This window comes from Chrysochloris asiatica, unplaced genomic scaffold (assembly GCF_000296735.1).
Source record: "Chrysochloris asiatica unplaced genomic scaffold, ChrAsi1.0 scaffold00007, whole genome shotgun sequence".
Classification (NCBI taxonomy): domain Eukaryota; kingdom Metazoa; phylum Chordata; class Mammalia; order Afrosoricida; family Chrysochloridae; genus Chrysochloris; species Chrysochloris asiatica.
The window spans coordinates 5,557,102-5,569,625 of record NW_006408525.1 but is presented as its reverse complement, the minus strand read 5'-3'; the positions used below and the strand labels follow the sequence as shown (position 1 = coordinate 5,569,625).

The window sequence follows — 12,524 nt, the reverse complement described above, 5'->3', positions numbered from 1 at the left end:
GAAGTCACAACAGAACCAAACGAAATCAAAAGAATAATAACAGAATACTATGAAGAGTTGTACTCCAACAAATTTGAAAACTTAGATGAGATGGATGTATTTCTAGAAAAGCATGACTTACCTAAACTTACTCAGAATGAAGTAGAAAACTTGAACAAACCCATAACAAAAGAAGAAATTGATTAGGTCATCAAAAAACTCCCAACCAACAAAAGTCCAGGCCCAGATGGCTTCATGGGTGAGTTCTACCAAGCATTCAGGTTAGAGCTGTCACCAATTCTACTCAAATTATCCCAGAATATACAAGAGGATGGAAAACTCCCTAATTCTTTTTATGAAGCAAGCATAACCCTCATACCAAAACCAGGGAAGGACATCACTAAAAAAACAAAACTACAGACCCATATCCCTCATGAACATAGACGCAAAAATTCTCAACAAAAAGATTAAGGTTGAAATCCTAGCCATTATCTATGAATGTGACCTTATTTGAAAACAGGATCTTTGCAGATGTAAGCGAATTAAGAGGAAGTCAAGTTAAGAGAATCTCCTTGTTCTGTTGGAACAAGAACAGGCCTTTTGGTCTATGTATAGGTTCCTCATAAGCAAAATTAAAGTGTTCGGGAGATTAGTATTGCCACTCCTGCTTGTTTATTGTTGCAGTTAGCTTGGTAAATTTTTTTCCATCCTTTAACTTTTAGTCTGTTTTTATCTTTGTGTGTAAGGTGTCTCTTGCAGGCAGCATATTGAAGGGTCTTGTTTTCTTATCCTTTCTGCCACTCTCTGTCTCTTCACTGGTGCATTCAATCCATTGATATTCTTTGCAATGTTATCCACAGCTTATTACAATATACACATTCAAAAGTCTTTGCATAGCCAATAAAGTACAAAAAAAAGCATCTTTCTGGTATTCTCTGCTTTTAGTCAATGACATCAGCTACGCTATCCCTCATTCCACATTCTCATCTGAATCTAGCTTGAACCTCTGTTTGGCTAACAATTTTTATTAGGAACAATGTGTAATTTAAGAACAAACTGGGGGGAAGAGGGGGAAGTGTAGGGGGCGGGTTTCTGGGATATACCCTTAGGGTGGTTGATGATGCATGGAGGGGATTGGGACCATGGCAGTGAGATGATATACGATGGAATGAATGTGAAACTAAAGTTCTCCCATGTAAACTATCATATAATTCACAATAAAACATTAAAAAAAAAAAAAAAGAACATTCTGTAATTATAGGTAAAAGTAATAACAGACTGTTCTTAAATAAAGTTGTTAACCAAACATTGTGTTAAATACACAAAACGTTGTCCAGTCGGTATTTTGAGAGCATATATATTTATAAGTTTAAGATGGAAATTCAGATGGAGTTTCAAATACTGTAACATGTATTTGCTCATGTTGTTAAGTGCCATCAAGTTGGTTCCGATCCATAGTGACGCTGTATAGGGTTTTCAAGGAGTGACCAGTATCATAGGCTAAAAAAAGGTTTAAAGAAATCACATGATCCTGAAAGGTGAAAGACAAATGTGGAGATAACCTGCTTCCAAACAGACTTCAACCAAGATATCAGACTACTTCACAAAGTTGATTACAATCTTCTGTTTTGAGAATAGCATGGAGTGATCTGGACTTACCCGGAATTTAACGCATATGGAACAATCTGACCTTAAGTGACATCTATCTCACAATAAACAGAGAAACTGCCAATATCAACACAATTAAATGGCTTTCTTATCTGTCACTAAATTGCATACTAGTTATCAAAATTAAGATGCCCATATTCAATATTTAATGATCTTTCTTCTCAAGCATTCAATTAATTATTAATAATGAGGCTCACAAATTTATCAACCCCTAGCTGATCTTACCCAAAAATAAAAAGTCAAAAATGAGTGGTCTACAATGAAGCTTGTACATTCCCACCAAGCTATACCTACTTTCTTAAGGCCTATTTCCAAACGTTTTAGTCATAAAGCTTAAAATTAACCCATCCAGTCTTTTACTTGTACTCTAAAAATGTATGATTTAAGTCATCTCTGAGGCGCTCTGGTAGCGTTGTGGTTATGAGTCAGGCTGCTACCCTCAAGGTCAGCAGTTCCAAACTACCAGCTGTTCTGCTCCCATAAAGATTTACAGCCTTGGAAGTCCAATGCAGGGTCACTATGAGATGGAACCAACTCCACAGCACACCACCACCACCACCACCAAGTCATCTCTAACCCTGGAAAAGTTTAGGTTCTGTATCTGCCTATCCAATTACATACGCTAGACTTCTCTTTTCATACCTAAAAAATCAAACACTAAAACAGTTCCACTCTCATTTTATACTATGGCAATTACATCACTTGGTTTCAGAGATCACTGCCCCTTTAATATATATCACCTGCAAAAGGAATGGTGTCTCATTCTAGGAGCTATCCTAAACCCAACCAATCACTATTTAATTTTAAACTCAAAGAGTAAAAAAGGGAATCTGAATCAGTATCCTTATTTTTATAAAGGAAAGGCAAAGGAGGTAATATAATTGGCTATGGGAGTTCTGGTAGCGCAGTGGTTACGAATCGGGCTGCGAACCGCAAGGTCAGCAGTTCAAAACTACCAGCTGTTCCGCGGGAGAAAGAGGAGGCTTTCTGCTCCCGTAAAGATTATGGCCTCGGAAACCCTGTACAGATTCGCTATGAGTCGGAACCGACTCCATGGCACATAACAACAACAACAACAAATGGTAACCTACCTAACTGGCAGCAGATCTGGCGTCAGAACAGTTAATCCTACTACCAAATGAATCCCTCAATTTGACTCAATTTAAATTACCTCCAAGGACACCAAATTCACAAGTGACTTAAGGAATAAATCAATCTTTGTTCTATTTTTGAACATTAGTTGGCTGACAGTGAGTGGGAATTAGCACTGTCTCCCTCACAGGCTGCTGATCACACTTCAATCCATAGCTCCTCCATGAGCTAAGAGCATGAGTTTTGCAACAGTAAGGCATGCAAAGAAATTCTCAGGTGCTCATGTCACTGCCCAAGGAGCTCTGGTAGCGTAGTGGTTACAAATCGGGCTGTGAACCGCAAGGTCAGCAGTTCGAAACTACCAGCAGTTCCGCGGGAGAAAGATGAGGCGTTCTGCTCCCGTAAAGATTTGCAGCCTCGGAAACCCTGTGCAGGGTCGCTATGAGTCAGAACTGGCTCCACGGCACTTAACAACAACAACAACATGTCACTGCCCATACCGGCTTTGTTACAAGAGCCATCAACTTTCAGACTAACTTTGTGTTATGGATTGATTTGTGTCTTCCAAAAATATATGTTGTAAATCCTAACCTCTGTGCCTATGATTATAATCTCAATTGGGAAGGAATGAATTGTCTTTATAAATTAATGAGGCAAAATTAGTGTCACCTTTGAGAAATGAAAGGGATTAAACAAGTTGGTGGCGATGTAGGATGAGCACTGGACTGCTAACCACAAGGTTAGCAATTTAAACCCACCAGTCATTTAAGGGCAGAAAGAGACTTGATACTTTCAATACTCTTTACCAACACTACAGTTTAAATACATCAATTCTTCTATGGTCTTCCTTATTCATTGTTCGATTTTCATATGCATATGAGATGACTGAAAATACCACGGCTTGAGTCAGGCATTCCTTAGTCCTCGACCTGACATCTTTAGCACCTTAAAGAGGTCTTTTGCAGTAAATCTACCTAATGCAATATGTCATTTGATTTCTTGGCTGTTGCTTCCATGAGTGTTGATTTTTGAATCTAAGCAAAATGAAATCTTTGACAACTTCAATCTTTTCTCCATTTATCACGATGCTATTTATTGGTCCAGTGGTAAGGATTTTCATTTTCTTTACATTGAGTTGAAATCCATACTGTAGGCTGTGGTCTTTGATCTTCATCAGTAAGAAAATTATTTTAAGTCCTCTGCAGTTCCAGCAAGCAAAGCTGTGTCATCTAGATAGTAAAGGTTGTTAATTAATCTTCCTCAAATCCTGATGCCAAATTCTTCATAATCCATCTTCTCAGATTATGTGCTCAACATATAAATTAAACACATATGGTAAAAGGCTACAACCCTGGCACACACCTATCCTGATTTTACACCAGTCAGTATCTCCTTGGCCTGTTTGAACGACTATCTTTTGGTCTATGCATAGGTTCCTCAGGAGCACATGTTCTGGAATACCCAATTTTTACATAAGTATCCATAGTTTGTTATGATCCACACAAGATGGGAGTCCTGATTTGACATTGTAAGATAAGCACTGGACTGCTAACCTCAAAGTCTGCAGTTCAAATCTACCAGCTGCTCCTTGGAAACCCTATACAGGGTTGCTATGAGTCAGAACCAACTCAACAGCACACAACAACACAGGATACTGTAGTTTTGAGATATAAAAGAGATTAAACAAGCAAGCTAAAAAACACAGACAAAGGAAGAGAGATGCTTAGCCATATAAAGAACGCTCAGGGGCAGAAGATCAGAAGAGACAAAGAACTTCACCCAGAGCCAACAGAGAGAGAAAGCATTCCCCTATAGCCAGCACACGGAATTTGGACTTCTAGTTTTCTAAGTTGTGAGAAAATAAATTTCTGCTTCTTAAAGCCATCTACTTGTGGTATTTCTATGATAGCACCACAAGACTAACACATTTGGCAACTATAAACTACCATGTAATATCATTAGCTGAGTTTCCTACAGCAGTATTTATCTCATCATTGCCAAATTCAGTTTCTTAATCTAAGGAATGGATATTATCCTTCACATAGTCTCCAACTGGACAAATTTTTCAAGGAGCTGTGTGCCTTTAAGGATTTTGATTTAACTTAGTGTTTCTCAACAGTGCACTCTAGGAATCTGTGAAATAAAACTAACGACCATATTTCTACACAAGCAGCACACACATTATATACTGAATTTTTTGGGGGGGGAGCAAACTATATAACCCCTTCATGTATTAGGTCTCCTATGCATGCTATGTGCATGTACACATTATTTGAGTGAACCCACCAAATGCAGAAAATACTGTAACTTTTTTCTTGCAACTTCTATATAACTAAATGAGGTAACTGCTGATACATACTACCTCATCTCTCCCAAGAATCCTAAAGCCCCGTAGAAAACCTTAAGGCAAGGCAGTTACATTCATCCAGACCCAGTTTAGGATTCTATTACAGAGTCTATAGATATTCTTTGTTTTATAAAAAGGAGCTATGCTGCATCCCTTCTAGTTATAGGGTCACTATGAGCTGGAATAAACTTGACAGCAATGGATTAGAGGATTGGTCATAGTACTTGTAACTCCTAGGGGCTATGCATATAAAATGCCTGTGAACCCAAAATGACAAGACAGCTTACGTAGGTGGGATTATGCAAAGGGGATTGGTATACTGCTAGACCACTTCTAAACAGAGTGGGAAACTCACTATCAAGATAAGCACAATCCTTTGGACCCAGGGTCCCTCCTAAACCCAGAAGACGAAGAGAGAGAGCCATAACACAGCAGACAGTGAGATATGGTATCAAGTAGCAATGGCAGAGAAATGGGGTTGCAGCAAAGGCAGGAGACTTGCATGGGACATGACAGACATTCCAGTCCACAGAGGGAGAAAGCTGAGTGAGTGTCTTCAGGCAGGAGGCATACTGGTGGGGTGCTAGGCAACTGACCCATGGAGCTAAGAGTTGTAACCCTTGCCTGAGAAGGCCCCACACAAGTGCTCTCAGCAGTGTCCAAAGCAGAGTACATTGGCAGAGGGTGAGAAGAAGCTGTCCTGATTAAGATCTGTATTCTGAAATGTTCCTGTTACTTTTAAACTGATCCTTATCCTGAGTTATATTCTGTTACTTCCCTAGTAGACACCATACTTGTTGTGTATATTCTGTGAGTTTCATGTGGCCACTGCAATGAATTACTTAACACAGCAGAGAGTGCAGTGGGAGGGATGGCACAGGAAGAACCGGCAAAAAGGTTCAGGAGAGGAAGCATGTCTGACCTCTGCCTCATGGGAATCAGCCTTGGGTTGTTGATCTTGATTCTACTTTGCCCTTGTGAAGTTAGAGGAGGTCTTATAGCAATGGCAGAACATTTTTACAGGAGCTAAATTACTTAATTACCCATTAATAACAGAAGCATCAAGGTAGTAACAGCAGCAATAGCTATCCTAACTTATGTTTATCTAGCTTAGACCTATAATCTCAACCCTGGCAGCAGATCAGAATCACCTGATTTTTTGTTTTTGTTCTTTTTTAAATGCCCAGCTCCATGTCAAAGCAAGACCAAATGAATTAGCATCTCTGAGAATGGGCTAATTTTTTAAAGGGTCACCAAAAGATTCTGATGTACAAAGAGAGCCAAGAACCAGTGATTCTGAATGTAAAATCTTAAAAAACGCAAAGCATAGTATCTCACATACGGACTGTGTAATAATTAAATATAAATAAGAATAATTCAGTACCCCTATTTATTGTAGGAGCTTGGTGGGTCCATAAGATACAAACTGAACTGGTAACCACAAGGTCCGGGAGTTCAAACTCATTAGTCACTCCGTGAGAGGAAGATGAAACTTTCTGCTCCCACCAAGATTTAAAGCCTCAGAAACCTGATATAGGGTTGTTACGAATCCGAACCAACTCAGTGGCATTTAACAACAATAATTTATTGACATCCTAAATTATAGACAGGGAATTATGTTTCTAGAGAAAAGGGAGAGCTCTATAAAACCTTATTCATACCACAGTGCCTTACGGCTCCACTAGCAACAGAATATAACTTCCTGACATTATGAAGCAGCTCAAAGGAAGATTATTACAAATTTGTCCACCTCTGCTCCTGTAAAGATTTGCAGCCTCAGAAACCCTGTGAAGGGTCACTATGAGTCGGAACTGACTCCACGGTACTTAACAACAACAACAGCAGAATTTCTATCATTCATCAAGATGGTAACAACAATGTTAGTCAAAACATTACAGAAAGTCAAATTCTTCAGCCAAACTTTCACAAACTAAAAAGTCTAGCAGTAGAAAGGACAGGAAAAAGTTAAAAGGAGCAATTAAGAAAAGGTACTTCCGTAACTTAACTGAAGGCAAAAAGACTTCATTTCCCATTTATTCAATTGAGCTATAAATCCACTGACCCAGGAAAAGGCTAAGCACTTTTGGTTAAAATGATTCTTGTTCTTTAAAGAACAAAAGTCAGCCAAACAAATAGGATAGGCTAAATAATTAAGCCATTAAACTTCTCTCTTACCTCATGTGTAAGGCCAAACCATCCTGTAGGCTAGAGATTCCCAAATCTGAGAGTGTATCTGAGCTTACAGAAGCTGGTGACAAAGAGCCTTCCTTCTCTTCCAGTAGGTCCAACTTCACCAGGTTGCTGATCTCATCCTCTGAATTATCTTCAGACACAGAACCAATTATGAAACGGGAGTGTTGGTTCAGCTCCAGAGGTTTGGCCAAGGGAGAAGGCTCGTCCATTTTCCTTTCAAAATGAGCTCTCAGAGCTATAGAAAAAAAATGAAGGGTAAGTGAGCAAAGCAGATCATGGATGACAATCTGTATCTGTGAAGAGTCAATTAATTTAAGTTATATCTAGTATACCACAAGGATGTAAAACAGTTTAAGAAATAGCTTTCTTAACTATTCTACTACAGAGCTTTTGTATTCCACAAGGAGGAAAAATTAAGAAAAAATTAACTATGCCTAAAAAGTAAAAACTAGCTCCTTTTTCCCCAAATAAATCTCCCACAAAAAAACTAAGATATTCCACTCTCTTTAATCATTTTATCAAATTAATTGTCTAAAAGACAATTAAAACCAGCGAAGCCTTTGAAGCACACGAAACCTACTGCTGCACTGCTATAATTTTGGTTGTTCATAGTAGGTCAGGGATGATACAAATTAAGGATTTGGTGAGAGTAGTGGTTGTTTAAAACATATCAAAACTATCATCTGATTACAAACATAGTTTGAGACACTATGAATTTTACATAAATGCATACCTTTAGAGCAAATTCTAAATGGGTGGGGTTTTTTCATTAAAAAGCAAACAGACTTATCATGGTGACATTTTTCTTTAATTGCAGCTTTCAAAAATTCACCTAGGAACACAGGGTAGGGAATAGACAAGAATAGTTTGGGTGCTGGGGGAGGGGTGGGGCAATACCAAGAAGGGGGAGGGGAATGGAAGAACAAGATGGATGGGAGAACAGTTAGGCAGGTTTGTATGGACTAAGTGTAACAGAGGTAAATAGTGATATATGCTAAACAACAGGGACCTGGGATACAAGGGTTAGGGCATGGTTTGAATAGGTTAAAGAGGGAAAATAATGTTTAGATGCTTGGCTATCTTTTGAATCTTGGTTTCCCTTGCCTACTATTGTAAAACAGATATTTGAGGGGGAAAGAAAGGAATAGCCAGAAACATCACCATAGAAAGCTTGTAAGTCCGTCTTCAGCCTATAACTGATTGAAATACCAAAAATGGAGCTAGAACTTGAGCAGTAAAGGAGGCTTCCTACGGAGCCTTTGCATTGCATGAGACCATAGGTGAAATCCTGATCCCCATACAGAATTTTCTGAGGTGGGAAATTTCCACTTTAAAGGACAAGAAGACCAACCTAGAGCAGCTAGAAGAACAGAAGATACTTCTTGAAAGAAAGACCAGCAGGAAAAACCAAAAACAATAATGACAATCTGACTGACGACTACAAGAACAAGCAAGTTTTCCCCCGGGAGCAATCAAGGCAAGCAGTCAGATACCCTCAAGGGCAAACCCCCTTCTAAGACTAAGACTCGAGGGGAATACACAAGCAGGCATGTGGTCTTGCTGGTGACCACATTGGTCTACTGATAAGGGGAAGTGGGGGAAAAACAACAATGAAGTTGTGCCTAAGTCCAAACACGTTCAATAGACTCCTGTCAACCTGGGTTGAGACCTGATTGACCAGCAGGATGGTGAGACCTGGGGACTCCTGAGCCCAGGGACAGGGGCATGGCCACAGAGGACTAGAGCAGAGAGTGAAGTGTGCAGCTGGTATGAAGTGAGGGGGAAATGCACAAGAATACCCATACTTGCAGACAGTACCACTTGACCTGGCTTCAATGACTGGATGATCAGAGCTCAACCAGAAGAAAGAAGAGGAAAAAAAGAGTAGTCTGTTCAATTTGATGAACTTGAAACTTGACCTGTACTTATGGATGTAGTAGCTCAAAAGAGGGAATGAATCTTTACAGCGAGGATCATTCCCAACCCCTTGGTACATAGGGTTGTCAGGGATGGGCAACTTAAGACAGGCTACCCAAAATGGGGGGGGAGGGGGCCTTACAAAGGTAGAATCTCCACTGAGTGTTTTTCAATCTGTCTGGACGGGGCTGGTGAAAGGAGATGGGGATAAGACTCTTGTTGTACAATAGTGAATAATCACTATCAGGACTAACTGTGAGAGTTGCAAATGTAGAGGTAAACATTTTGTAAAAAAAAGGAAGGGAGTGGTTGATTTTGCAGTCCAGGAATGGAGGACTCTGGGACTTTCAAGGGAGAAGAACAGAGTGCGGGACCCTACCCAGAGAAGCAGTGACATCAGAGATGGAGACAGAGACAATGTGGAGAGATGGAGAGGCTGGGGACTCTAGACTCAGGGAGGGAGAGGGGCTGTGGCTTGTGGGGTGGACCCTTTTGTTGTTTGATGATACATGGAGGGGTTTGTAATTATTGCAATGAAATTAAATATGATACATGGAGGGGTTTGTAATTATTGCAACGAAATTAAATAAGATGGGAAAACATCAGCTTTACATTTACCCTATGTAAACTATCACTCAATTCACAGTAAAAACTTTAAAAAAAAAAAAAGTACCAAAATCCACCTAGACTTCGGGCAAAAAGTTGAACTCGGCAGACACACTACACAAACCATCTATAACAAAGATATGAGAGACCCAATAAAACAGACACAAATGAAAATTCAAGAACTCTGGTCTCCAGAGGCAAGGTTAGAGAAGTTGAGTAAAGTGCTTGCTAGATGAGAAGCTAAGTAGAACAGTGAGAGAGGGAAAGTGACCGGTGAACGGCCGGCCAGACACAGCACAACCATCCTGTGATGAGCTTTGGCAACAGAAGGTAGTCTTAGAGTAGATTCACACAAGAGACTGGAAAGGACACAGTTGGTGAGAGACTAAGAAGAAATCAACAAACAACTATCAGTTCGATGCAATTACAACAACCCCACAATGCCCCAAAGACCAAATTTTAGTTCATGACAAGAAATGTGAGAGAATGGCTCAAACAAATGACCAAGAGGCAGAGCCAGAAAATGATTCTGAGGAAGCAAAAGTAATGGAACCAACTGAAAAAGAATTCGAAAGAATAATATTTAGGTAACTTCAAAGGGCTGACAGATATGGAAGAAAGCAAGAACACAACAAATACTTTAGAAGAATTCAAGAAAACACTACAAGAACAAACAGACAAAATAAAGCAAATTTTGAAATGACACAAAATCTGCAATTAGAAATCCAGAAGATTAATTCTAAGATTTTAGGAAAGGACAATACATTAAAAGGTCAAAGGAACAGAATGAAAGCAATGAAAGTCTGAATTAGTAAGCTTGAAGATAAATATCTCAATATGCTGGAAGAAAAAGAACTTAAATCTGAAGAAAATCTGAGAGTTATGTGGGACACCATGAAGAATAACTTATATGTGACTAAAATTCTGGGAAAGCACAGAGAAAATTGTGAAAGAGTTGTTGGAAGAAAACTTCCTTAACATCATGAAAGATGAAGATAAGCATACAAGAAGCTGAATGAACTCCAAACAGGATATATCCCAAAAGAAATTCACTAAGACATATAATCAAGCTTTCCAAAACCAAAGACAAGGAAAGAATCCTGAGAGCAGCTTGGGAAAAACAAAGAGTTACTACAAAGGAGAACCAGTAAGACAAAACTCTTGATTTCTCAGCAGACACTGAGCAAGCAAGAAGGCAGTGGAATGACATTTACAAAACATGCAAAGAAAAAAAATGCCAACCAGAAATCATATATCCAGCAAAGCTGTCCTTCATATATGACAGAGAAATTATGATGTTTCTTGATGAACAGAAATAAAGGCATTTGTAATGGTCCAAACAACTTTACAAAAAATTTCAAAGGGACTTTGGACTGAGAACCAACACACAGACCCACTGTACCAAAAGGAAATGGTCAATACTTAATCATTTCAAGAGGTAGCATATGATCAAGAGCCAATGATACTGAAGGAAGAAATACAAGGTGCATTGAAGGCATCGACAAAAAACAAGGAACCAGGAACTGATGAACTATAAATTGAAATCCTTCAACAAAGTAAGGTGGCACTGGAGGCACTCATTCATCTATGCAAAGAAATATGGAAGACAACTGCTTGGCCAACTGATTGGAAGAGATCCGTATCTGTGCTCATTCCAACGAGGAGTGATCCAACGGAATGCAGAAATCAGACAATATCACTGCTATTCCATATTAGTAAAGTTTTACTAAAGGTATTACAGAAACAGCTATAACCATACATTGACAGAGAACTTCCAGAAGTTTAAACCGGATGCAGAAGAGGACGTGGAACATCATTAATGATGTCAGATGGATCTTGGCTGAAAGCAAAGAACACCAGAAAGATGTTTACCTGTGCTTTATTGACTACACAAAGACTTTCAATTGTGTGGATCATGACAAGAAGCCGCAGAAAACATCACGAAGTATGAGTATTCTGGAACAATTAATTGTGCTCCGAGGAACCTGTACATAGACTAACAAGCAGTTGTTTGAACACAAGGGAACACCAAATGGTTTAAAATTAGGAAAGGTGTGCGACAGGGTTGTATTCTTTCACCATACTTATTCAATCTGTATGCTGAACATATAATGTTGAGGAGGACTATAAGAAGAAAAACATGGCATCAGGATTGGAAGAAGACTCATTAATAACCCGAGCTATGCAGATGATATAACCTTGCTTGCTGCAAGTGAAGAGGACTTAATATACTTACTGATGAAGATCTAAGGAACAGCTGGTGAATTTGAACCACGACTTTGCAGTTCAAACCGACCATGCATCCTGAGCTTTATTCCACAGTGTCACACCTGTCCATTTTGTCCACAGAATCTTTCAATATTGCAAGTCGAGGCTTGAATTTTTTCTCCAGTTCCCTCAGCTTGAGAAATGTTGAGCCTGTTCTTCCTTTTAGGTTTTCTAATTCCAAGTCTTTGCACATTTCGTTATTAAGATTTGAGTTGGTCTTCTAAAGCCACCCTTGGAATATATATACATATATGCTTATTTTTAAATATAAATATAAACATACATATATATATAAATACACACACACAAAGGAACTCTGGTAGCATAGTGGTTACAAATCGGGCTGCGAACCTTAAGGTCAGCAGTTTGAAACTACCAGCTGTTCCACAAGACAAAGATGAGGCTTTCTGCTCCCGTATAAGATTTACAGCCTCGGAAACCGTGTGTAGGGTCG

The 12,524-nt window shown here is 39.2% G+C and overlaps 1 protein-coding gene across 1 annotated transcript in view; it reads right to left on the bottom strand.

Annotated features, from left to right (window-relative positions):
• The window catches only part of ACACA (acetyl-CoA carboxylase alpha), a 336,306-nt gene that overhangs the window by 298,307 nt on the left and 25,475 nt on the right, over positions 1-12,524 (bottom strand). Inside the window, exon 3 of the mRNA XM_006832345.1 lies at positions 7,262-7,514. Within this exon, the coding sequence (XP_006832408.1) occupies positions 7,262-7,488 (227 nt within the window). The 5' untranslated portion in view covers positions 7,489-7,514. The remainder of the gene's footprint in view (positions 1-7,261; positions 7,515-12,524) is intronic.